This window comes from Solea solea, chromosome 1 (genome assembly GCF_958295425.1).
Source record: "Solea solea chromosome 1, fSolSol10.1, whole genome shotgun sequence".
NCBI lineage: Eukaryota > Metazoa > Chordata > Actinopteri > Pleuronectiformes > Soleidae > Solea > Solea solea.
In genome coordinates, this window is record NC_081134.1 from 8,839,141 (window position 1) to 8,867,031 (window position 27,891).

At 40.9% G+C, this 27,891-nt stretch overlaps 1 protein-coding gene across 4 annotated transcripts in view; it reads right to left on the reverse strand.

Moving 5' to 3' along the window:
- Positions 1–1,798: 1,798 nt before the first annotated feature.
- The window catches only part of kcnn1a (potassium intermediate/small conductance calcium-activated channel, subfamily N, member 1a), a 52,259-nt gene continuing 26,166 nt past the window's right edge, over positions 1,799–27,891 (reverse strand). For 3 of the 4 annotated variants that reach the window (XM_058635598.1, XM_058635592.1, XM_058635617.1), the window contains exons 2-9: positions 25,469–25,942; positions 21,575–21,670; positions 20,458–20,876; positions 9,094–9,235; positions 8,890–9,000; positions 8,369–8,496; positions 5,099–5,168; positions 1,799–2,879 (exon numbers count right to left, since the gene is read on the reverse strand). In XM_058635598.1, the coding sequence (XP_058491581.1) occupies positions 2,574–2,879; positions 5,099–5,168; positions 8,369–8,496; positions 8,890–9,000; positions 9,094–9,235; positions 20,458–20,876; positions 21,575–21,670; positions 25,469–25,858 (1,662 nt within the window). In that variant the 5' untranslated portion in view covers positions 25,859–25,942 and the 3' untranslated portion in view covers positions 1,799–2,573. Of the gene's footprint in view, positions 2,880–5,098; positions 5,169–8,368; positions 8,497–8,889; positions 9,001–9,093; positions 9,236–20,457; positions 20,877–21,574; positions 21,671–25,468; positions 25,943–26,024; positions 26,119–27,891 lie in introns of those variants that run through there. The other variant, XM_058635608.1, reaches the window with a different exon arrangement.

Below are 27,891 nucleotides of genomic sequence, written 5' to 3' on the forward strand. Positions count from 1 at the left end.
AGAAAGCAAAGATTTTATATTATCCTTTTGATAATATCTACCTTTGAGCAAACTTTAGGACAGCATGCTAGCCTGCTAACCCGCTGACTTCCCATGGGCAACTTCTTTTTTTTTTTTTTTCTTTTTTTTCTTTTAATGATTAAAAACTCAAAGTATTTCTTTTCAGGTCATACATGTACTAGTCATTACAACGCGAGGATGTCTCGTACTCCATGCCTTTACAATTTTCACTTTTCAAATTCATTTCTTTGTAGAAACACACCTCATTGACATTTTAAAGCTGAGACGCAAATACTCTCTCAAACGTGACGGTGAAAATGGAATTACCTCAAGTCGCCAGCTAACTTAACTTAAATATAAACATAGAATAAGGAGAAATAACTCAAATCAATGCATTTACTCCAAAGAAAAACCAAAGTGTAGTGTTGTGTTTTTGTTTTGGGGGCATTATTTCCTGGAGTCTTAATTGTCGCCATTAAGTGACAGCGTTATTTACAATTCAGCTTTTAAACAGATTAAGCAGAAGAGAAATCCTGTATGTTATTTTGGATAGAGCTGTTTCACCATTTCCTGCCTTGAAGCTAAAGTAAACTGTTGTAATCTAACGTGAAACAAAGCTAAGCTAAGGTAAGCTAAGATAAGCTTCCAGCTTCAGTAGCTAACCATAGCTTCATATTGGCCTATCTGGTATGACAATGGTAATGTATAGTGGTGCTGTGGTATCTTTCTAAGCTAGTGAGTGGATTTGTAGGTTGAATTGGCATCAGTCCCAAAAATGTAAAAATCTTCTTTTAAACTTGCTGAGGGAACAATTCACTATTATGTAACCATCACAGTTGCGTCAGCACTTTTATTAGTATGCTTTCAGGAGTCGTTTGTAATATTGATTTTTTTTTTCTTCTTCTTCTTTTTTTTTTTTAAACCTCATATTTAACAGGAAATACATTATATTACTGCAACTGTCTAGGTTCTGCAACTGGGAAACCCCTAGGTATCGTCAAAAAAGAGGACATTTTAGTTTGGGTTTTTTTAAAAGGAGAAAAGTATAGAAAGAAATACAACAAACAAAAAAAATTAAGAACAATAAAAATCAAAATCATAAAATTCATTAAGCCATCCTAAATAGATTGAGAGATTTTGGTTCCTCAGTTCAACCAGAGATGGGTGTCTGTGTGGCCAAATACACCAGTAGACCTCAAGCCATGCCACTATCTGAAGACCACAGGAAGCTCTAATTGGTGGCGGTAAGAAAGGTAGACTACTGTATATTATATTTCGTCGTCGTGTGCATGAGTGTGCAGCATTGAGCTAAAGGTGAACCTGTTCTCCGACATACACACTCACAATGATTCTTCGTGTCTCGCTTTCACTTCCTCTCTGAACAACTTTTTTCATTTCTAATGGTGTTAGTATAAATAGAAAAAAAAAAGAATTGAAACATTTAGGTTTGCTGTGTAATGGAGGCAATGCTATGCATTACATTAAGACATTTTCTTTAAAATTTTGGAGAGGAATGTATCTGAAAAAGGAATGCAATGCTGTATTCAGACTGTTAACATCGTAAAAAAGCTCTGAAATTAGTAATTAAATAACCCTCTACTATTTATACATTCAGGCACTGAAAAATCACATGTCAATATGTAACTAAAAAAGATAGTCGCTCTCATTTTTTTCCTTGGTAAGATCAAGGAAGCTGTAACCTTGAAGTTGGCAATTGTGTAATTTTTTCCTACCCAGTAGTAATGCCATACGTGACCCCTTTTACTCTTTTGTGGAGCAGGTTTCCACCCCCCCCCCCCCCCCCCCCAAGTGCATTTTCAAACGCTGGCCAGAGGTCAGCGCTTTCATTGCCTCTTCTAAAGCTTTCACTCTAACCTATGGGAAAGAATCCACGACACTTAAGTCTTTTGAAAGGGAAATCCAGCGGTTTGTCTCCCTCCTCTCATCGGACAAACAGATAGACTGACAGATGGGTGGACCGATGTTCTCCATGGTCTGGAAGGGCCAGCAGGTGAGCCGAGGCCCTCAGCTCCACAGACCAACTCCCCCCCCCCCCTCATGGTTAAGGACTCTCCGGTGTGATAGCCAGCTCTCACCCCAGCGACCCTGAACTCAGTCATTTTTTACTATACAAGGGCTTTTACAAAAAAGCTAACTTGAACAGCCATACAATGGCTAAAACATAAACCATATCTCTACTTTATCTCAGTTTTTCAGTCTCCCTCCCCCCCTCTTTTTCGGTTTTTGGATGCATTTGTGTTTTTACTTTATTTAAGTCTTCACTAGAATTTCTTTTGGAGTAGCTCTGATCCAGTCCTGTGCTGAGAGGCTCAGTCATAGAGGAATTGGTTTTGGGTTTGATGTTGTCTGTGGAGGAGGGGAAGAAGGGAAGGGTGTAAGGTAGAGAGTAAGGGGCATGGATCAGGTCAGGTGCCAAGATATGGGTTCATTATTAGTCCAGTAAATGGACTCTCTAGTGGTTACAGGGACAGCTTTAGATGGAGCAGACTGAGGTGACACGTTGGTTTGGGAAAGGTGGGGCTCAAAGGAGATTGAGGAGCGGTTTGTCAGGGTTATCCACTATCAGAGGACGTGTGTGGTGCTGTGGACGGCGAGCGCCTCCTACGGGCGGTGGAAGTCCAGGATCGCTCAGAGCGTTCGGAGCGCTCTGAGGCTAGCGAGGCGGGACGAAAGCGGTGAACAAAGCCGTCCAGGAAGTCCTGCTGCTGCTGGGTTATGGCTTGGGAGATGAGGCAGGGCAGCGCCTGCAGGCTGCCCGTCACAGAGTCCAGCTTGTCCTCTAGTGTGCCGATGCGCTTGTCCAGCTCCTCACTGCGTTCCTGTAGTTCTGACACCAGGTCATACATCACATTCTGGGTCTAAATGAGGGAGAGAAAGTAAATGTATTTACATGGAAGGATGAAGAAGAGGATGACAGAATAACTTAATACCATTAAAAATGCACTTAGAAAGGGATGTATGTATATTATCATGGAAACAATTTTTTTTAAACTAAATTACTCAGTCTGGAGAGAAAGATATAATGACAGTGTGCATGAGCAGATGTACAGGTTCAGCAAGTCAGCATAGATGTTCCCTCTGATTTAACAACCAGCTTCTCCAGGTCCATTTACAGCCCAGGAAGGGCTGCAGTGCTTTATGTATTTACTTGACACGGCTTATTTACATAATGAAAAGTGTCATTATTACTTAGGCATTTATTGTTCCAAATGTAGATGCAGTGGGCCTGATGTTAATGTACGCAGCAGACCTACACTTTACATGCAATGTTGCTATTCACACACTGACAGTTTTATGGATTATAAAATATAATGCCACATATTGTGAGTATTCATCATTTTGACATTATGAGTTTAAAAGGAATGCAGCTCAATAAAAGTAACAACGTTTGATTTCTGCCCTATATATATAAATCAAAGGACTACTTCTCTCTCTCTCCATATATATATGTGTATATGTATATATACTGTATATATATATATGTGTGGCTTGAGAAAGAGACGGTGAACCACTGAACTACTGAAGGGCGTACGCGGATAGATCCGACCATCAAGCAGAGTAAGGCCAGAGTAAACACACATTAAAGGTGCTGGCCTTAGATCCTTTTAAAACACACTCCGGAGACCAAATGTCATCCACATCAAATGAGACCGCAGTCATGCACCTCCCTTTGAACCTCCTCATGGTACGTGCTGGTGGGTCAGCTGACATTTTTATACAGCAGGACACAAACTGCTGAGCCACGACTGCTTTCACCTTCTTACAGCCACATACAGTTTATGATGGAATAATGAGCGGTTTTGGTCAAGTACCTCAAAGTGAGTGATCCAGGCTTTTCAGTCCTGTATCTTTGATTACATATTTGATTACAACACCACAATGACTGGATTGTCAGATTTATAGATGTAACAGTAACATAACAGTCAAAAGAACCTTTTTAGACCAAAACAAGCACAGCTTCTAATGGACACGCCCACCAAGGCAAATTGCTAGATATTTTCTAGTACATATCTACCTATCCCTCTATCTATCATAGCTATCAAAGGTCCACGGTATCCGTTATCTGATAATAGAGGTTTTAATAACATCAAAGGTCCACAATACCACTCCTTATAAGAATTTTTACTTAAAGAAGTAATTGTGCATTAATCACTAATGCTCCTACACCCAGCATTTAACCTCGGGGAACCTGTCACCTTAAGCCCCATTTTCACCAAGCAATGGCGTTCAGTTCATTTTGATACATTACACCGTTACTGGTGTTTCCATTGTCAAATGTTGAGAAGGGGACCAGAATAATAAATCTATTCTGGCCCAGTTCTTGGAACCCATTCAGTTACAATGCATATTGAAACACTGTTGAACAGAAAATCATCACTAAAGTTTGACAGTGAGGAAAAATGTCAGTGTTGGCAGCCTCCTCTCAAAGCTTGTCTGCTTCTTGTGATAAACAGCCAGATGCCGCGATGAAAGAACACAGAATGCTGGATGTTCTCCATTGTTACTCTTTGTTTACTGTATCGTGTTTTCCTTCATGGAACTTATTGGCGGTTGCATTTTGTCGCGTTGGTATGACATCACACTATTTACACAGCTTTCACCGTCCAGCTCGTACGCTGTAGTGAAAATGCAAGTCATGTCTGAGTGTATCTGTACCATAGTGCAAATGCTTGACTTTACGTTAAATATGCGATCACCAGCAGCTACTGAGACAACTTCTCATCTTCCACCTGCTGAGTTTGGTCTGATAAATGAATGTCCAGTCATCTAAAAGCTGCTCATCCAAGCCCTAATGGCTTTCAATTAAGATAAAAGAGACATATTGGAATCGACTATGGAAAGGCCTTGGCACTGTCACGGACACAACACAATCCACATCAAACCCCATAAAGAATATATGGGCCTGCATAGTTTTGGATAATAAGTCTCTGCGGAGTGATCACTAAAAAGCATCTTCTCATTACACAAAGTAATTTGAGCCATTGTTAATACACGGTTATTGATTAGCGCCGCTAAAGAAATGGACTCTAATAGTTTAAAGATGCATAAATAATACATAAAAGTAAAGGTGGCTTACCTTTGCCAGGTCCACCAGTGTGTTGGCTTGATCGTTGAGTTTCCTCTGCTCCATCTTTACACTGCGCAGTCTGGGTGGAGGCACAGGAAGGGGGAAGCAGGAAAGGGTGGGAAAGGAGGAAGTAGACATATAGGAGAAGGGGGGGGGGTTTCCAGAAGAGGAGCATAAAGGTGGTTTGGGGTCATGGAGGGGGCAGAGAAGGCCAATAGGGAAGAAAGAGGGAGGAGTAATAACAGATAATTATCAGGAGTGCTCTCTTATTAATGATGTCAAAAAGAGGGAGGACAGCCTGCATGCACTGTAAGTGTATGTACTTTACATATATACGTATATATATATACATATACATATATACATGTATATATGAACATATTATAAGCATTCCTGGTCTTGGTAAATGCAATACCAACCAACACATGCAACAATTGTGGAAGCATACCACATTAAGTTTGGAAAATAATTAAACAATTGACTAAATAAATAACAAGTGGGTCTTTTTCTTGTTATATCAAGATCTTTTTTTCTCTCATAATGAAGTAGTAAGTCCTCCACAAAACAATTACGTTAGCGTCTCTTCAGTGCGAGATGCAGAGAGATGATCTTGTTAAAACCCTGAAAGAATGTTTTAAAACAAGAAAATCAAAATCTCAATATAACAAAAACCATAACATTGCTATGACTACGCATCCTCTTTTTTTTTTGTTTGTTTCCAGCAAGAGTGCAATATGCTTCCACAGAAGAACACTCTCAAAACCTATGTTTGAAATCAAAACATTGGCATCTCGTTGAGTGAGACATTTAAAAAAAAAGAAAAGAAAAATAAAGGAAAAATATGACATGCCCTTTGTCAGTGCTGCACACAGCTCAGTGGTAGCACTTCGTATATATACACACACTGGTCATTCAGTGAGCGTGCAGTGACTGTGAGTGACTTTGTGAACAATGAAATGTGAGTCTGCACACCTAAAATTACGACGCTGTGCCTCCTTATTCCAAATCAAACACACTACGACACGGCGAGGACTGTTAACGCTGACGCGAGTAATGTGGCATTGTTAGCGGTGGCGTCGCGCAGAGAGGGAGAATTTCCCTGTTCGGCAAATTAAGAGACAGGATGACATTCAAGGGCATTTATTCATGTGCAAATCAGTACATCAGAGGAGAGTGAGACTGCTCGCTTGTTTCTCAATCTCTGTGGGAAACAGTTACAGCTCCGGTGTGTCTGTTTGCTCCGCTTTGTTATCCCTTACGTCTGTTGTGGAATTCAGGTGAAAAGGTGCAAGCGTTACATGTTGGTGTGACATAAAAATGAGTGCAGTTTTATTCTACAGAGCCCCCACCCCCCCACCCCTTACACTAAACGTTGTGTTGGGATCCTTTTTGTACTATGTCATCAATGTCATGTACAAGCATTGCTGTTTGATCATATAAAAGAGAAGGACAACCAATAAATAAATAAATAAATAAATACATATATGAAGCCAAAATCAATGATAAAACAACACTTGAACCTCATCAGAACTACAGTAACAGTACATCGTGTGTGTGTGTGTTCACACCATCACAAAATCATCAGGAGTGTAGGATGAGTTCTGCTGATGCAGGTTAATATAGCCTCCAGAGTAGCTATATTAATCATGGACGACATTATACAGTACATCGTAGATGATTATGAACTGCTGGCCAAGCCAACAAAACTTCAAGCTCATTCTGTGCAAGATGCTTTCTCTTTCACACGTTCTCTCCAGACAACCCTCCACTACTGACACTGGTGGCAAAATGTTGATGCTTTTTTGGGGGGTCATTCCGTTCGAGGAGGGAATGGGAGGGAGAGGGGAGTAAATGGAACACTGAAGTCAAAGAAAAACCAAAAACAATTCAGCATCCAGCATAGTCAGGTTTTTTTTTTTTTTTTTTTGGTGACGCTTTTTTCATGCATGTCAAACGCAGACATGGAGAGGAGGAGGAGGAGGAGTGGGAGGATGTTGAGGAAACAGTAGGAGGAGGATACATATAAGACTCAACTTACTTCTGAGCTCTGCAGTGATAGAGCAAAACAAAGACAGAACACAATACAGAGTTTTAACCCCACAACATTCACGAAACGAGTGAAACCATTACACTTGTCACTGTGAGCACAGGGTAAAACTGGGGGTCGGAGGGAGAGGGGGACGGGGAGGGGAACAGGGAGGACCATTACACTACTGCAGTGTGTTTGCTTATGTATGCACGTGAAGGCCTAAGGCGTGTGTGTGTGAGCAGGACCATCACAGGAAATGGTACTACAGTATAGGAGGACATTGTACCAAACACTAGAGGGGATTCTACCAAAGCTACCACTACATTTACACAGCAAATCATTGATTAGCTCTACATCTTCAATATGTTGTACCACAAGTAACATTCAAGAATAAAGAAAATCCTATAGACCAGGGGTGGCAAACATACAGCCCACCGGCCAGAATCGGCCCACCAGAGGGTCCAATCTGGCCCCCAGGATGAATTTATTAAAATTTATACTGTACAAACTACTGTGTTTTCCAGTTCCAGATACCTGTGTCTAAATGTGTTGTGCCTTTGTAGATCCACTGTGATCTGTAAGTTCACATGCAACTTAGGCATAATATTGTGGAACTTGCACTTAGTTTTCAGGTTGTTTATTAGATTAGTTTTGTAAAAAGATACTTCTTTAAAATGTAAAACAAAGGGGAAAACTTGTAGTAGTTATAGGTTATTAGGTTATTATCATACTTGAGATCATATTGTTCTTTATGTCACCCTTGAACTAAAATGAGTTTGACACCCCTGCTATAGACTGAACATCTTAATTCATAAAAATACAGTTTCTGATCAATCAAGTTTCTGATATTGATATTTATTGGAACACTCCAAATTTAATTCAAATAGTTTTTTATATATGTCCCACCCCATGCATAAAGGCAAATATCTTGGCTTAATTTTTTATTTAAAAAAACAAAATACAAAGACAAAGAAGAGTTGGACCATAGCTTTCAGTGAAAATCCCGTTTATATCCAAGCAAAAATTATACATTAACTAGAAATATTGTTATAACTGAATCTGAATCAAAATCAAGAGTTTGATAGAATTTAATATGTGGGTTAGGGTTAAGTCAGGGGCGATGCCATCTTTATTATGATACTTCTTTTTTATAATTGTAGGTTTAGATTTTAAGAACGCTCAAACATCTGTCCTTTTACAGTATGTCACTTACAGATTTACACACAAAACAAATGCAGCGCAGGACTTACTGGTGAATGGCTTGGAGAAACTTGCGCTGGTGTTTCCGCACCTTGGCATGATCTATCTTTTTGACCATCTTAGTGTGTTTGTAGATGAGCCATGTTTCCCTGAGTACATTGGCAGCTGTGTTCTTTACCTGTCAAACAAGGTCGAGAAGGATCCTCAATATTAACGTGTAAGGGAACACACAGTGCAACAATAACATGTCGGGAAATTCAAAAGGAATTGTGTTCAAAAGGCAAAATGTATGACAATAGAGTCACATTTTTAGTGTGGGGCATTTACACTGAGGACACACTGTAAATCAGCTTTTTAAGCTTTGGGTCAGGATGACAAAATCAAATTAAAATAATAAGATAATTACCTGGATAAAAAGGTGTCCTTTTCCACTAAAAACAAAAACCTGGACTGGTTTTAAATTGCCTCTAAAAGTTATTCAATTTGCCTATAATTATATTATACTGTTAGAGTATCAATATGCAGACCAATATATGAGTTATTCCAAAAGTGACTCTATACAGTGACTCACTCGTTTGCAGAGTTGTGTGTCCATCATGAAGTTGTGGACGTGCTTCTCAGCCTTGGTCAGCTCCAGCTTCCTGGCTACCACTGCGACCACCAGTGCAGTGCAACCGGCTCCCTGTTACGGTCCAAAAAAGTAAGTCTTTTGTTCGTGAGTTTGTTCATCAACATGCGATTTGTTAACCTCATTAATAAAAAAAGAGGAGCCTACCATAATCCCTGTAAGCAGACACACGCCTTTCCCACAGTACGTGTGTGGTACCATGTCCCCGTAGCCGATGGAGAGGAAGGTAATCGAGATGAGCCACATGGCTCCCAGGAAGTTACTGGTCACTTCCTGTTTGTCATGATACCTGCGGCGATGAAGATAAGCAGAAGTGGGACAAACAGTCAGGAAAGCTGCACACATTTTCTTGAACATGAGCATGCTGGAGAATGACGTGGTGCTGTGTGAACCAAACAGGAGCGGGTGGGTGGAAGAGGTGGAGGTGGTGAAGAGGAGGAGGAAGACATCATGGCATAAGGTTTTACATCCGTTTTGTACACTTAGTTTGAAGCACAGTCCAAAAAAACTGTGCCAAAATCTGAGAAACTAAATAAGAGATAATTATAGCATCAATACAAACAATGTTTGTTTGTTATTTTATTTTATTTGAGTCGTTTCTCTCTTTATTTCAAGTTTATGGAGAAATATGTGTAATGGGAAGGAAACCTAAAGTGATGCAGACAGAAAAAAAAGCAAATAGTGTCAGTGATCTAAAGAATTTGGATGCAATCATTTCAAACAGAGGGAAAAACCACTAACCATGTGTTTCTTGTTCATGTTCACTTGCTCTTGGTGAACATCAGCATAGAAATTACATTTCAGAAAACATTTCCAGTGACAGAGACGAGCCAGGTCACTGTAAGTGACTGGTGACAGGCTACTGCAGGTCAGACTGGATTTGAATATGGCAACTCAACTACGATAATGTCAGTGCCTCCAAAAATACACATATGGTGCTGCATTATTCCAAACTGACAATTGGCTCGTTGGCTGCAGTTTTGTTACACTGTCCCCCCCCCCAAAAAAAAGGTTTGAGAATGCAAATCATCACTTCAAACATGTTGTTTGCTGAAAATAGCTGACAGCCATGCTTGAACTGTCAATCCAAAGGCCTGCAGTGCATATACAAAGATCGTTCTATAAAGAAAACACACTGTACAAAGCCGGATTAATGATGACATTCCCATACCTTTTGCAGCAAGACAAAAATCTATCACAGAGACAAATCTGCCTCATCCGCCCACCCTCATTCAACTCGTCTGATTATTCCCAATGGGCTGTCTAGGAGGAGATCAGATAAGATTCAATTTTGAATTTAGAATCCAATATTCATCACACACTTTAAGACAACATCTCAGGAACATAATTCTAACGAGACAAAGGAGATGGAGTATAATTCCTTGGGATTTTGTTTGGGATTCTCTGAAGGGGACTCTCACTGGGCCAATCATGAATTGTTAACGACTTTGAACTATCCTGCAGTGACCCAGCATGCAGACTTAAAATGGCTTGAGCAATCACCTCTAATTAGTGCACAAGTACAGACTAGAACACTTGGGGCCAGACCAGGAATTTCTTTAGTTCTTCTATCCACCAGAAACAAACCCAAAAAACCTGCTTCATCTTCTCCTCCAAGACAGTTCATTGTTACCAAATATCATGAATCAACAAATCATGCCCTCTGCAGTTCCTAAAACTCCCACTCTCAAGTTTTTCTTTATGCTGAAAATCAGGGGGAAAATTGCCCACTTCTTTTCCCTCAGAATGACAAAAAAAAAAAAACAACGTGTGCAGTTGGTGGGTTTCAAGCTTCTTAAATGACATGCAGAGAAGCAGTCTGTACCATACCATGCAGGAATAAAAAATAGAAATCTGCAACCTGCATGCTACAAATCCAGTATATTGAGAGCAGGGGAGCAACGGGCGAACCTGGAGTCCATTTAGAGATTAAAGCCACCTCTGACAAATGAGAAAAGTATCACCAGGTGGAACGGGGGATTGTGCGTCTTCTTAGACGGGCTTTCATTTTTAAACAGAGGGGGTAGGATGGATGAGTAACAAAGGAAGAAGCTCATTGAATTTGACACCCCTGTCTCTTTTACCTGCATCCCAACACTTCAGCAGCTGCCCTTTGATAGCTGCCAGGGGGCTAAACTTCATCAGCTGGCTAAATATTGTAATTACAAGTGACTCCTATGTTAATTTCATTCATTTTGTCTTCAAGGCATCCAGACAGTGAGTCATGTCTTCAAGGCAGGCAGATATGTGCTGCACCTTTCAGCATAATACGCCGACCATTACAGTGGCATTCTCTCTGTAGTAAACATGACCATTCAATGTGATTGACAATAATGCAAGATAGCATCAGCTGCTTTTTTCATTATCTGCTTTTGTGAAGGGGGATGGGCTTTCGTTTAATGATGCACGCATTTCAATAATTCTCCACTCGTGAAAACAAGTAGAAGACAGCAATAGAGCAACAGAGACAGAGGCTGAATGGGGAGCTAATCAATAGCATTTTAAGGCTCTCAATATACTGTGTTGAGTTTTGAAATAGCATGGACAAGAGCTGGCACCACTTTCAACCTATTCCAGGACAGAATAGAGGTGTATACATATAACAGAGGTATAAAGTGTGTATAACAGACAGTTTTATCCCCCATTGGTAAATTCTCACTGACAGACACTTTGCAGTGGAATCATTATTCTGGCACCACATCTGTGGTTATTTATCCAGTGCTGTATCAAATCATACTGTCATTTACTCCTGAGTGAGCGCTGGAACTTGGAGGAGTACAGCACAATCCACACGACACACGACACACGACACGTCCGACTCACAACAAAACTGAAACTAACAGCAAAGGGTCTGCGTGGACTCTTAGGTTTGTTTTTGTATCAGCCTGGTAATCACCGCCTCATGACCAGGTCAACTCAGTCTCATACAAGTCAAGAACATGTGAAGCCATAAATTGGGTGTTTTTCTGGTTGTGTAATTTAAAAAAAAACTGCCATTATGTTTAGTGTAGGTGGGCTTATGATACATGGAACATGTCCACGTAACCTCTGATTTAACAGAATGGTAATGATGATTTCAAGTGAAACACACACACACACACACACACACACACACCCACCCACACACACACCACTTCTTATTCAAGAAGGGAAGAAAAGCCATTGATTGTATACGTAATAGCTAATACAATTAAGGAGAAAAGGTAAGAAATTAGCACAAATACTCAGAAAACAGAACATTTTTTTTACATTTTACACCTTCCCTTCCTCCTCTTCTTTGGTGTTTTACAGTTGTTGGCATCCATAATGTTGTAACTGCCTCTTACTTACGAATTCTTAAAGTTCCCTCTATGAGAGCTACAAACAGGCTTATGGTTCCACTTATCTTCAGCAGTCATATGGTGCTTTTCCATTATACAGTTCTGGCTCGACTAAACTCAACTCTACTCTGTTTTTTATTGCTTTTCCATTAGCGACAGTAGCTGGTACCTGGTGCTTTTTTTTAGAACCCGCTCTGGACGAGGATCCAAGCGAGCAGAGCCGATACCAAAATATGACGTCGACAGAGTGATTGGTCAGAGAGTGTCGTCATTGGACGACGTCCGACACAAGAATCAAACCCGGACCTTTTTTAAAAAAAAACGGCAACAGCATTAGAGCGAGCAGACGTGGCTGCTGTCCGCTTTGTGTGTGACAAAAAGACACAGACCAAACACCATCCATGTCATTCAGTGTTTGTGTTGCGTATAAAACAATGTCAGTTTGGCGCATTTGGGCCATGGCGACCCCGTTCACATTGAGGAGGTACTAAGAAGTGAGTAGTAGTGCTAGAACTATATGATGGAAAAGCGCCAATAAGACTTTCAGAGAATGCAGTTAGCATTCTGCTGCTCTCCCCTGCATGCGCTTAATAACAGCACTTCCCCTCTTCCTCCTGCTTTTTGGTTTCATGTTAACAAAACATTTTAAATATATATATATATATATATATATATATACATTTTTTTTCCTCAATGAAATACATGAATTTGAGCACAGATGGAGATAACTCAGGGACAAATATGTGGCGATGCTCCTCGGGGAGTGTATTAGTTGCAGTAAACATGAGCAGATTAAACTCAGAGTGATGATGACCTAATTAAAAAAAGTGCAGACCTAACAGTGTTTTAACAGCGCAGCCGATAAGCAAGGCAAGCAAAGCGGGCAAGCAGCAGCACATTCAAAGTGGACTGAGCACATAATATAATTACATAAAAACAGGTTTATAGGATGTGAATTATAAGGAACAACATGTCTAACTTTGCTACAGTGGACTAAATTAATAACGTGGACATAATGTAGTCATTATTTATTTTGAGATTTAAAATGTTTCAGTTGCTCAATAAAATAATTGCATGGAATGAATTCAAAGTAGCCTAATTGAAGTTATTATTATTAATAATAACATGGCTCTCGGGATAGCAGTGCCAGTTATACCAGTTGTCCAGGCTTAAATACTCCCCAGAACGTGAGTTTTAATACGACAGCACAACTATAAAAGTTGTGGTTTTGTGTAAAACGTCTCAATGAAATCTCAATGGAATTACTTTTGGCGATGCTTTTATTTTCGCTTTAAATCTAAATACCTGTAAAACCAAAGACCTGTTGTCAGAGTGTTTGTGTTTGTTTGGTGTGTGTGTGTGTGTGTCTGTGTAGCTGTGAGACTGACTGTGAGAATGAGTGAATGAAAGCTCTACTCACACTGCTGTAACATGAAATAAGTTTTTTTTTGGTGGTGGTGGTGACAAACAAATAAATGCATGGACCCTGAATAGTTTGAGGATACTTTGATTTCACAGTTGAAACAGCAGCAGGTCAGAGGACGTCAGCCGAGACTCAAGTGTCTCCTGGAGACAAGAATGTGGCCACACGTCTCCTCTGAATGTGTTTTTATGATCAGGTCTGAAGACACATTAAGGATGCACTGGTCAAATGAAGAATAAACTTACTAATAACTATGATGCTGCAATGTTTGTTTAATTCACATTCTATTACAGAGTCGGATTAAATTTGACCAGTTTTTTATTTATTTGATTTTTTCCAGATATTTCACTGTGACCGAAACACAGTAAGTAGGTGTAGGGCAGTGTATAGGACTTTTATTTCCTTTGAAGGACGTTGACTTTTTCCTCAGTTGTATTTATTATTCTTTTTCAATCCCAACGTCCTCTGTTGTTGTGGGAATAAGACATATATCTCAGATCCAGATCTGACGATCAAATAACACATTTATCTTTTGAAATTAGTAAAAAAATAAATCTGTATTTTTTTGGGTGAAGTGATGCTGATGTTGGTATTGAGACTTGTCAAAAATAAGTTCTAGTGTTTACAAACTTAAGCAACTTTGCATCACCTTACATTTTAAGTGCATCTGTCTCCTCTCTCAGTTCCCAGTGTCACGTGTTCACTGAAGAACGGTGAAAGGAAGGATTCATCAAAGTCAAGATGAGGTCTAATGTTATTTGTGTTCCATTCGCCGCGATTAAAAAAAAAAATGCATCAGTAATCGTCTTCTTTTGGCTTCACCATGTTAGTCTAATTTAGACTAAGAATTTGTGATTAAGTGGGACTCAATGAGCCCTCACTCTGGAGCATATCACTTCCTGTTACACCATCTGTATATCTGTTGCCAGAAACTAAATGGTTTTGTCTTACCGATAGCGATATGATTGCACTTTAATAATGAGCTGTGCCTAATGCACTGCAGTCTACCGACTAGAACGTGAAATCCAGGAGCGAGGGATCACTTTAATTTGCTGACTTGCAGTTTTGGCAGCGACGCAGGCTTCCGCTGCAAGACACGACTGAGGATGTTTGTGAATCTCATTCAGACTAATCACGGCGCACAATACACACAAGGTGTAACAAGTGAGGATTCTTGCAAGTCACTCTCGTAGGCTGAGGCCACACTGGATGTGTGTGGGCAGTGCGTGAAGGCTGGTCTGCAAAGTCTCACGCAGGGAGCACGTCAGCTGTAGACCTGCCGTGAAGCTGCTGCTACAGACACACAATGAGGTACAGACACGTTAAAACTGCGATATAAGTGCATTTGTGTTGTCATGCACAACACGTGCATGTCAGCTGTACATCACTGACAGTTATGTGGCAAGGTCAATCGTGTCCTTTCTTTTACTTCCTGCGAGTGTCCATCTTAATGCAAGACCAACACAGAGGATGTGTCATCTTATGTTTTTAAGCCTGGAGCGTGATGTTTGTAAGGTCTGTATCAGACATTTTCATACGAGTCTGTCTATCAGTGATGAAAATATGCTAGTTAATACTTTAATCAACCAATGCATGATTATTTATATAGCACTTCGCAATAGTAAATAGTAAGTAAGAGAAGCTTCTGACGAAAAGCAAAGGAGATGAATCTGTAAAGGCATTTGACACTTTAAGCTGTTGAAGTCTTCTTTAGATTCACAGTGAATCTCGTCATTGAGCAAATGTCTGCAGCGAGACATCAACAGAAAAATCATGCTACAAGTCGACGAACAAGACTGCTTACATAGCAACTGAGACGGGACGCACAATGGTACAGTAGCACTTTAGCAGCTACATAACAGATATTATTCCCTTAAATGTGGGAGCTATTTACCATGGTTTTCCAAAATACTTAAACTTCATCTTCAAAATAAAATGACCAAAAATGTGTGTAGCACTAAGCTTCATGTTCATTTCTAAACAGATAAATAGAAGAAGAAGAGTGACCAAAATGATGTAAGTGCAGCTGTAGCAGTTCCTTATGTTAGTTGCACCATTTATATTTTGTTGCGCATCATAATTACACCAAGACGCATTCTAACAGTTGCTCTCATGTTGGGGTCAATGGATGCACCAGCCTTAGTAGAAGTTTAAAATGTGCAGATTTACTGATGAGGATGATAAGTGTGAAAGTGTGCAGTTACTATGCAGAGGACTCATAGTTGCATTGAAAATGTCAGACTCTTTAAATGTTGTTTTGTTATGTATAAATCAGGCCTAACAGTAACATATAGGGACATTTCACTTTAAGCTACTATCGCTCGTCTTGACAGAAGAGTTCCGCTCATGATCCTCTGTACATCGTCTGATCATATCTTGGTGCATTCATCACATTCACGTTTGTTTTTTATGCTTTGTGGGCTCAGTGTATGACTTTGCCAGAGGCAGCAATCAATACCATGCCTGCAGAGCGTGCATAGTTTAAAGTCACGTTATCGGATCAGTCATCAAACCATAGAAAATCCACCTATCCTTGAAGGTGCTGCAATTTGCATGACAGCTAACCCTCTTTGTGAAAGACACCGTAATAAAATTAATCTTGTTCGTGATTCAGCGGAAAATGAAGGTATATTAGCGACTTTGAATAAGAAACTACAAGTGTGCAGACAGTTAACTTTGAATGTTCAGACAGATTAGTTTTAAACTGGAGTCCGACAACGTCTGCACAGTGATGACACAATCCAGGTGACGAAGAATCGGTGTGGGTGTAGCTGACTAGATAATCCAGTGTTGCTTAGAGGGAAAGTCAACAAAACTTTGTGCGTGCTTGTCTTTTGTGTAGCCTGCGGGTCCTTAGAGGAGAGAGCCGTTTCACATCACCTTGAAACACAATGTTTTGTTTCAGGTAACAAAGTTAGAACAGAGAGGAAGAGAATTAGATAACAGTTGAAAGAGGGGAAAAATGGGAGGCAGGCAAGGCATGCAAGTCAGTGTTTATCGGAGCTGTGGCCATATTGGACCTGCTTCTTTTGGATAAGGGGATCGGGCATCAATAATAGGCAGGATGAAGGAAAACTGTTAGGCATGCCAGGTTAGATGGGTACAGTAAGAGATTTGCAAACAATCAGTGAGGGGTTAGAGAGAGAGGGAAGGCTGTTATGGAAATGAGGGAGAAGCCAAGAGAGCTTAGTAAAGGAGCTTAGTTTTAGTTGAGGTAGTTTAGCTCGGAAAATGGGCTGTGTCAAGAAAGAAAGGAAGGGGGGGGGCCAGTGACCAATGTCAAATCCTTCCACTGTAACATTAGCATCCTTCCCCACTCCATCCTCCCAACACTCTTCCTCTGTTTGTGTGTCTTTCATTCCCCCATAGGCATTGTCCAGGTAGACTCCGTGCTCGTCCAGTCTTACATAATGGTGCCCTTTAATTGGCTTGGGGGTGTGGTCAATGTGACAGTGCAATGGCGCATTTCATCGAAGAATCACATACAGCACTTTGGGAAACAAGCGCCTCTTTTTCACCCCTTATATTTGACTTGAAACGGTGAGACTGAGAGGTAAACATGGAAACCCGCATGCTGTTTCAATGTTTACAAGAGGAGAGGACGAAGGGGGACGAGGACATTCGATTCATGGGAGTAAACAAAAACTGGAGACACTGCTTTCAGCACAAAACACACTCCCTCCTCAAGAGTGTCTCCGCTTACATCTGCAACAACGTAAAACAAACCCCCCCCCCCCACATGACTAGCTTTGAACTGCATAACAATAGTCTGATTTTTTTTTATAATTGCCAAACAAAATGACTGCATAGCAAGAACACACAAACCAGATCAAAACTAAATGAAGTCAATGACAAAATGACTTGACACTTGTCCTTTCCTTCGATACTCGGCTACGGAACACAATCTTTGTAGTAGAGGCAACAGCAGTCTGTGGGGAAAACCACTACCACACTGTTCTATTAATTTTGTGAAGGGAGACACATAATGGGATGGTAATGTGTGAACACAAAGAACAGAAAGGCTTTTGCTTGTCGGCCAATCTTTGGAATTGCTGTTAAGAGGACTTTTTGTGAAATATAGATCTATAACAATTGCATAAGGAGAGGGAGAGAAAGAATGAGAAGAGACAAATCGCCCTGTGGCAGACACGTGAAGGTGACTTGAAGGAGCTGCTCCATTTTAGCACTGATTTCCTCCTCTTCCTCTTCCTCAAGTCCCTGCTAGCCTGACACACAACAGTTTGCAAAGAGACGCTTGCTTCAAAGTGCTGCTCACACCGCTGCTCTCTGCTGTTCTCCTGACGCCACTAAAAGCCTTCGTTTTCTTAGCGGTTTGGTGCCACTTTCACGTAATCCTCCTCTGCCATACTGAGTTTGGAAAGGATAATCAGTTAATTATTTTAGAGGGGCTGCCCCTTCTCCCCACTAACACCCCCACCCTCCAAACCCCAACTCGGGAGAGCAGTGGCGCCAGCTCAGTGCAAAATGGTGAGTTGTTATTTCCACGGCTAGGGAACGAGGACTCACATGGTATCCCTATGGAGCAGCATAGTGGGGAAATAGAAAGTACAACAAAACATTATACAAACACACACACACACACACACACACATGCATGCAAGCACACACACACCTGTATGTGCATGCTTGCACCTGTCTATGGCAGCACACAAAGAGATACACACACATATCCAACCAGCTGAGCACGTCGTTCTGCAACCTAAGGACTAACAGCATGCACTGCTCATGAAACGTGTGTGTAACTGAATGTGTTGCTGCGTGTGTGGGCAAACCAATCTACCAAGGTTCTGTCAGAGACTCTGTCGCGTTCATCTAATCATCTGTTTCATGCCAAATTTCCACCAGCAACTTGTAATAATAGAAATCATGTCCAGTGTCAGATGTCGTCCACTGCGGTGTTTTTTTTTGTCTTGGCATGAATATGGCCTTTTATACAGAGGCACTAAAATAAAATGATAGATATAAAGTGTGTTTTATGTTTGAAACTAATGTTGGAATTAATTACGTGGAAGTAAGAATGTCTAGGATTAGACATTAACTGCACTTCACAAAGACTTCAAACTACCCACTGTGTCACATCAAACAGAGGCAAATATAAAGCCTTGGCTAAACTCTGACATTGTGGCTCCATTCAGACCTGGTATTAACATCCATCCTGAGAGGTCCAAATATTCCCAATCCATCCCAAATGTGTCAGATCACCAGAAACCAGTCAGAGGTGGTTTGGAGACACATTCAGTCCTCAGGATTCACTTGCCTCCTGAGCCGACGTCCTCTGACCTATGACAGTCTCAGTTGTTGTTGTTTTTTTTACACTAATCAATGCTTATGTTGAATAAAATATTAGGAGCTTTGATTCACTCACACGAGACATTCATTCATAACCATAACCATAACCAGTTAATGCCTTACCCTAACCACAGTTTAATTCTTAGTCCAAAACATAACCAGTTCCTAAGAAATTAGGTTCCGTCTCAGTAGGACCAGGTTTTGGTCTCCATGAGGACTACTGGTCCTGACACGGTCAATGTGTACGCCAGAAAAACACCCCACACACACGCACACACCAACGCACACCATAAACAGACACTTCTGTCAAGTGAAACTCATGACACGAGTGTGTATTTGAATAAAGGGCGGGGAGGCCAGATCCAATCACATGTGGTCAGGATGCATTTGAAGGCCAGGTGTAAACAGTCAGACTGTCCGAATGCAATCAGATCACTGGGAACGGATGTTAATACCAAGTCTGAACGGGACCACTGTCTTTGTGTTACAGTGGAGCTGGTGTCAGAGATCAGCTGATTAGGTCAAACAAAACAGTTAGAGGGGCTGAGGGTCTGAGAAGATCCAGGGTCACACGTGCGAGGGGGGCTTGGTTAGTGACAGGCGTTGTTAACATGGGGGAAGGGGAGGGGGGTAGTTAAGCGGAGAGGCACAGGCAGGGTGAGCTGCAGGAGGACGCTGAGCATCTATAGTCAGGTCCTGGCTGAGAGACTGAGCGCAAAGTCCTTCTCAGAGCTGAGACCTAACTTTTCCAGTACATTTACATATTAGGTCTGACAAGAACTGCTTCTATAGATGTCTGACTCTCTACCCACTCTTCTCAAGTCCCCCCTTCCACCCTGACTATGCAAAAGTGACTTTAAACCATCAAAGCTAATGTTAATGTCTCATTTCCCTATGCAAATGCAAAATGAGAAAGAAAATAAAGCTGCGTCTTTCATTTTTCAGCGAGAATCATTGCTGCCCCCCCTGAGACGAAGCCTGATGCGCAGTTTTGGGGATAAAAGGGGTTAGGGAATTCTGGGGGCTGCTCTACATTACCAAAACAAACCACTCAGCAAACAAACAATTAGACACTCATGAATTATGGACAAGCCATCAAAAATAGCAGTAAGAAACCAAGGAGCGGTGGAGCAATTGCTGAGCTAATGAAACATGTTTAAACACTTAGTGGAGTAGTGTGTCGACGCATCTCTGTGTGCCTTCCTGTACACATGTGCACAGTGTTAACTTGTACTCTATCCTAATGATGTCCACACATTTCTGTGGACCAGTGCGGGTGAGCAACACAAAACAAGGTAACGCTGGGAAGTGTGAGGAAAAGAAAACGGCGACAAGAGTGAAGAGCGAAGGAAAGGCATCTAGTTATCCACAATGTGTGACTGTGCATCCGCTATTTAGCTTTTCAATTCGCCCATGAGTCGCCCATGAGTCGACCATGAATGACAACCCTGTGTTTACCTCTCACAGACGCGTACAGTCCATGCAGCAATGATCCAGGAGGATATACTGAACACCAGCAGAACAGTTCCTGGACAGATGGTCATGAGGGTCTTCATAACAAAGCGTGTGTTGAAGTTGATCTTGTTAAGAGCGCCGATGCTGCGAGACGAAGCGTCCGTGAACAGCTTGCTGTGCAGTAACATGACTCTGCCAATCAGGTAGAGTCTCACGAACATGGGGATGGAGAGAATGATGTCCACGTCAGCATCGGCCACCGATGGCGTGTAGGTAAAGGCCAGTCGTGCCGTCCATGTGAACACATACTGGCCTGGTATGGGATGGATGGCACACACCAGCAGCTCTAACACAATGAAGAAGATCCGTTCATACGTCATGGCTATCCTCCAATCGTCCGCACCATTGTCGACCATAAACAGCTGAAGAAAAACAAACACACCAATGACTTAGCACAAAAAATGCCCTTTTTGTTTTGGACTGCACTCGTGTCTACATCTATATCACAGCTGTAACTATATGTTGGGAGACAGGTATTTAAACCAAACACACAGATTTTATATGAAATTCTATTCAAGGTCCCCAGAGGTCATGTTGGAATTGTATATTGTATATTGTGTATATATATATATATATATATATATATATATATAGTATATATATGTATATATATGTGTGTGTAGCCATAAAAGGTGGCATCCAAAAAAATAATATATAATAACAATGGATATAATCCAGATTGATTTAAGATGATGAACAAAAATTACATATAATATCCATAAAAAACATAAAATACAGGGGATGAATAAAAACTAACTCACTAAATCAGCTCATTCTGTGTTATGTGTTTGTTATAGTTAATGTAAGCGATAATTAATTAAATTGTCATTTTAAATAACAGAAATCAATACGCATGATGTACGTATTATTTGTACTGCATTAGTTTGTACCACACTATACGACCTAAAAATCGAAATCATGCCATAAAAGCATAGTTATTAGCATACATTCATTTTATAACATTTCACTTTTAACACAACAAATGTAATACTTGTGAAAATCATCACTACAACTTCATCAATGATCTCAAAAGCTGCTGTTTGTTTTTCTCAAGACTCACCTGGATTTCCCGGGCATGGTACATTATTATAAGACCAAGCAATATAACAGTGGAAAGGCTGATAAGGCATTTCAGTGCAAATGAGTATGAAGATTCCTACAGAGAGAAAGAGAGAGAGAGAGAATAAATGACTATTAGAAATATTCAGTTGACACATTTTACTAAAAGTATTCTTTCTAACCTGCAGGTATAAAAAGTTGAACTGTTGTGTGTTTTCATTGTCAGTGTGCATTTGATCTGTTTTCAGAATATATTTAGCCCCAACAGGTGGCAACAGTGACTGGTTTCTGAGTTGTATGTTACTGCTTAGCAACAAGGTGAAATCAGGTAGTCAAGCAAAATGGATGGAAGTGAAAGCAAGGTGTAAATACTGTAACTCGACATTTCACATGTGATGGCTTTAAAAAACGCAACACTGTCCTCTTCATGCATGTAATCTGTCTGCAAAGATACACACAAAAGCAACACGACACACACACACATATACACACACACAGTAATAATTAGTTGAAAAGTCTATGTGAAAACAGATAATGGGGTTTTACACACACACAGTGCAGTCAGGATGTTGCTAAACAATGCAGTCGCAGGTGTAGGTGAAGCCTCATATTATCTAGCAACGCTGTTCGCCTCCATCCAAACTACCAATTAATCAAAGCCCAGCACTAACAGGGGGACTTTCTATTTAATGGTAGGAGCAGAAAAGGCAAGGCTAGCATTAGCAGGGAGGCCGCCACCGTGAGCGTCGCTGGTGATAAATAGGCCAGCTGGAAGCTAATGCAGTGTCTGTGTGTGTATGTGTGTGTCTGTGTGTGTGTGTGTGTGTATGAACGCGTAGGGGCCATAGATCTAGGAAATGAGAACCTGTACTACTCAAGTCTGCCCCTCTAAGCTGGTAAAATGCCATTTGATAAATCGAATTAACCACCATGATGTAAAAATGCTGCTCCGCAGCGAGCTAGCGACCATTGGGCTGTTATTATAATAACAACAACAACAAACAAATGACAAAAACAACACGAGGAAATATCATTCATAATTGTCAGTGTGATGACAGCGAGCGCTGCTCAGGATTACTCCGTCCTTCACTGGTCCATATTACAGAACGTATTTTTAGCAATAAACTAGATTGCTTTGGCCTTTAGGTCGGCGACATGTTCGCAAGATATTCTAATGTCTGAGATTGTTTTGAGAAGTCCCAGGTGAAATAACATTGAGTAAACCAATTAATCCACCTTACAGAAGTTCAAGGATTTTTCAGTCCCAGTGCTCACTGCCTCCCAAACTGTTTCCCTCCTTCAGCAATTAGAAAATCTAGGCAGAGCCTCGACAGAGACCATCCACAGCACACGTGTGCGCCCACCAGCTGTCTGTTTTGTGTGCCACTCCAAGATGGGAAGTCATTTCAATTTCAGCTGGGGTCAGCTTGATGAACCTCGGTCACAGACCAACCACAGCCCTATTGACTTTCTTAAAAACCCATAAATCATCCTATAGATTACTGCATTGACTTACTTTGGGACACACACACACACACACACACCGTGTGATGAAAAATGATAATCATCTTATTGCTACTAAAGCTTTTATTTGCCTCAGAATTTAAGATGTAACCTGACGAAGGTAGCAGTATCTCATAGACTGTTGCACAAAAAAAATCAACATCGTTGGAAACCAATGGCTTCCGTAAATAATTAAATAAGACAATAACGATGGTCGTTTCCTGTAGCAATGAACCCTTTGAGAACAATCTTTTAGCGCACTATTATGTTTTTAATCGCCTGCAACTTCGTCGTTTCATTTAGTCTTTTATCAGATTACTCATCAGCCACAACAAGCACTGTGTGCTGTATGCTATTAATTCATTAAAATGTTGGTAATAGTTGGTAACAGACCAACGGTCACTAACTAGTACAGGCCACAGTAAAAGTAAGTGCCAATAATGAAACATCTACATTAGTAAGTAGAAAACTATAATTTACCAGCTTGTGAACATAGTGGAGTAAATAAGCTGAAGACCAAACGGTGTTTCTCCAAAATTAGTAACAAACAATTCTTAAAGATGATTCCACTTTGCATCAGGACAGACACCATTTTGTTCAACTACAGAATCTCCTTCAAAAGGGAACCAATCACAAACAGGCTTTCCCCCCCCGGTGCTGTAGAGGAAGGCTTAACACGATGAGGATGACAGAGAAGTGATGTATCCAACATGGCGGTCACCAAAGAGAGGCCGTCTCTTGATTCAGCAAAAGTCATTAGACGTCATTACGAGATAACAAGCATGTTTGTTGACACGTGTTCTGTCACTGTGCGTGCGTCATCCGGATCAGTGGTTAAATGGTTGAAGGTCTATCCAATTGCGTACAGAGCCTGGTCTTTGAAGCTCATTTCAGGACCAGTTATTTAGACATAAATTGAAATATAAATAAAATGTACTGTATAAAATGTACTAACGATGGTCTATATCGCCAGGCAAATAAAACACAATGACCAGCTATGTGTCTACGGATTCTCTCGCACAACCCACTGAGGCAGAAAAGGCTCCACTGTTGTGTATGTTTCTGCAACACTGTCGGTCCAAAAACTGGTTCTGCCTTTCAGACAGTTCCGCCAATCATTCTGCAAAAGCCCAGAGTCCACGGCCACCCACTGTTCCATCCACTGTCCACTGTCGTGGAATTCCAGCTTCCCTGGAAGTGAAGATTTTGCCGCATTTCTCCAATCTCATTTGAGATTAAGCTTCAGTCTGGTGTTTTATGTGCCATAATGAATGGATACAATAAAGAATGCAAAAATCAGGTGTGTTTGTCATTCACTATACTGCACTGCAGTGCAAACAACCCAGTGAGTTTTGTAGTACAAGCTGTCCTGAGTTCACTGATTGAATGATATTCATCCATAAATGATCGGACACAGCATACCTGAGCAGCTGACACTGAAGGACAATAACAGGTCAGTGGGTGGTTCCCTGGTCACTCTGACCCTATATCCTATTTGCTTGCTGGTGTCCTATTACCCAAGGCTACACTACACTAGTTCCAACAGCCTGCTGTGCTGTCTCCACTCCAAAAAGAAAGGTTTACTTCATTTTTAATACCAATTATGAAACATTTCCACAAGTAAAACTGACCTGAACAATTAATCATTTTCAAAACAATTTGAAACAATGCAATTAGCAAGTTGCAGGAGCTGCAATTTACGGATTCTATTTTTATATAAGGGCCGCAACATTTACTCACTTAACTTTTAACTGATCATTAAATTAATTGCCAACTATTTTGATATTTCATTACTCACTTCAAGTGTTGTTGTTTTGTAAAATAAAATAAAAACATTTCTGTGAATATCTTTGTTCTCTGGACGTAATAAAACATTTATGGACACATTTGGGAGACACAGGTCACCGTTTTACTGCATTTTATGAAGAAAACAACTAATAAAGAAACAAACCTATTGATAATGTTAATTATTGTTAGTTCTCATCATCATCCTTGCATTAGAGAACAGTAGTTAATATTGTCACATTGTCACAATTAAGTCAGCTTGACTTAAAAAAGATCAAATCAAAGACAGAAGGCGTGTTAAAAAATATTGCACATACGTAAACTCTAGTAAACGAAATGACTGAAAAGAAAAGTTTAAAAGCCAAAATCTAAGATTCCCTTCAATTTACTCTCGTGATTGTGGAGATCACATGGCACTTCTTCATTTATATTTTTAAGCACATTCTTAACACTTTGTTAGAACACTTAGATGTCCGTTAGTGTTTGTGTTAATAAACGCTCTTCATCAAGCTGACAGTCGTCAAACCCCACACAACTCAAACACGAACAAAAGCAGTGACACCACAACAAAGATTCCACTCATGCATCACACACATGCACAACCTACCTTAGTGTAAACCCCCCATGACAATTCCGTTTCTGTCACCATGACAACAATCCCAAACATCCCAAAGATGAGTGCGTAGTCGCTGAGCCGCTTTCGCTTCTCAAAAAGCGCCCTCCTGTGGCCAAGCCTGTAGCCAATGTCCCTATTCTTCTTTTGCGGCGCCCTGCCTCTACCGCGGCTGCTGCCCTCCCTGACCAAGTTCTCGTTGGACGCCTTGCTAGGGTCTTCGCCGCTGTTGCCCTTGGATACCACCACCTCCAGGCCAGAGCTGTGCAGTGTCTGCAGGGGCTGTGTCTCCGAGTCGAGCTCCGCGAGGTTGCGGCGCGACGAGGATGCCAGGCTGCCAACTAGTGGTCTCACCACCCCGCCATTGTACTTGCAGGTGTTCATGGCTATCTGAGGGAGTCGGCCGCTGCTCTCAGAGAGGGAGGGCTTGGATCCAGCATGGCTCAGCTTCTTCTGCTCAGTTGTGGCCTGTGAACAGAAAGAGGGATGATGAATACAAATACTATCACAACAAAAAGGTTGTAGAAGTAGGTTTAAGAGACAAACACACAGATGGAGCTAAAATAGAGCATCGATGTGGGTGTTGCTTGCCCTCTTCAGAGCCACAGAGAGAGGAAGGATCTTGCAAAACAACTTTGGTTATAAAAGCAGACTGATTATTGCTCAGCAGGACATGTGGCCAACATACAGTATGCAACTAAATACCAACTGTTCTTATTTGGAAGTCTCAAATACTAAGAACTAACTCTCGCTCTTCTCCTTTAACTGGAAAGCTACGTTCATGTGTTTTCCATAAAGAAAATGGCTTCCAAACTAGATGGCTAAAAGACAAATAAATAATGAATTGGCTTTGATGATAAATAAAACCATATCGCTATTTGAAGACTCTACAAAGTGCAGAAAACGGAATCCTTGCACTGGACAAATTTAGATATGAATGTTTAATGATCGGCGTGACCCCGTTTTTTCTCGTCAGAGAAATACTTTTGAACAGCGGACTTCTCAAAAGACAGCGGAGCAGAAAAGAACGCAGGCGTGTCGCGGGGACCTAATGTGAGAATCCTACTACATTTAAGAGGAAACAACGTCTATTCTTGAACTTAAAAGGTTATGAATACTGTAAATCTCGTGCCTGTTGGGATTAAGGGGCAACCTCAGGCCAAGTTGAAGAACACATGTAAGTACTCTGTCTTAGAGGAGGCTGTGTGCACCTGAATTGTGATGGCTGACTGATTGATGTATTGCATGTTACACCCAAAACACACACGACATTAAACAAGAGGTCGAGTTCATCCCTTTTAAGCCATGGGCTTGGTGCAATGACCTTTTCTGAAGTTATAAAAAAGTGGATTTGGACACACCCTGAATGGACTTGCATCATGTGCCTCAAACCATGTGCTTATAGAGCGCAAAGGCTTCTTTTGTTTCTGGTTTTCTTGGCACAGAGGAAAGCAGATTCAGTCCTCGGGACAAAAACACAGAGAAAAGGTTCTATATCCGAAGCGAAGCTGCAGAGCATCACCTCGGTCACATCTATCTGCCCGTCTATCTCCTGCCCTTCAGAGACACAAGCAGATTAACATAATGGCTTATGAAAACTTCCCATGGAACAGTGCTTCTCCTGAAACAAGTTGGGGCTTTGTGATAGCACACGCTGGCCATTTTTATTAGCTTTGACGAAGCACGTCTAATGCCTTTAAATTTGCTGATGGGAATAAAGAAGAGCAGCCCTAATGGAAATCCACTAACTCTAGTCCTGTGATACAATCATCTTGCACATATTGTGGCTCCATGAGAACAAGACTAAAGGTTAAGGATTAGTGCAGCCCACAGTGTTTCTAATCCCTTTTTCTGTATTAAATTGCTTTTTAATCTGCGCCATTAGGAGCCGGTGACACTTTTAAAGACTGTACAGTGAGAGAACTTTCAATTTGAATGACAGAAGAGAAGATTCCAAGTGCTGAACTTTGCAAATTTTATTTCAGGTGTGTGTCTTGCTGCAATATGTGTCTTAAAAACATCAGTAAGTAATGTTTGCAAATGAATCACAGATGTCCAGAGATACTGTATGTCAGAAGTCAAGCAACATCTTAAGTGATACTGTTTGGGTGAAGTTCTGGCAAATGTTTTTGAAGATTTCAAATGTGTCTAATCCACAGCAGCAAGTGCAAAATATCCTTATTCCTTTGGTTGTGTCACAGCGTCATTCTCAAAAGAGAGTTACCTGCCTTTGTGTGGGACATAAATAACTAAAAATCACTTATTTTTAGTCTCAGCCAAACATTCGGTGGTTCTTAAATCCTAATATGCAAATGAAGGTCCTGTGCTATAACAGGAGAAAATGGGAAGACAACTCCCTCCAACAACGGCTGTGCATGTTTGTGTATTTGTTTGACCTAACACTGAGGACGTGGATT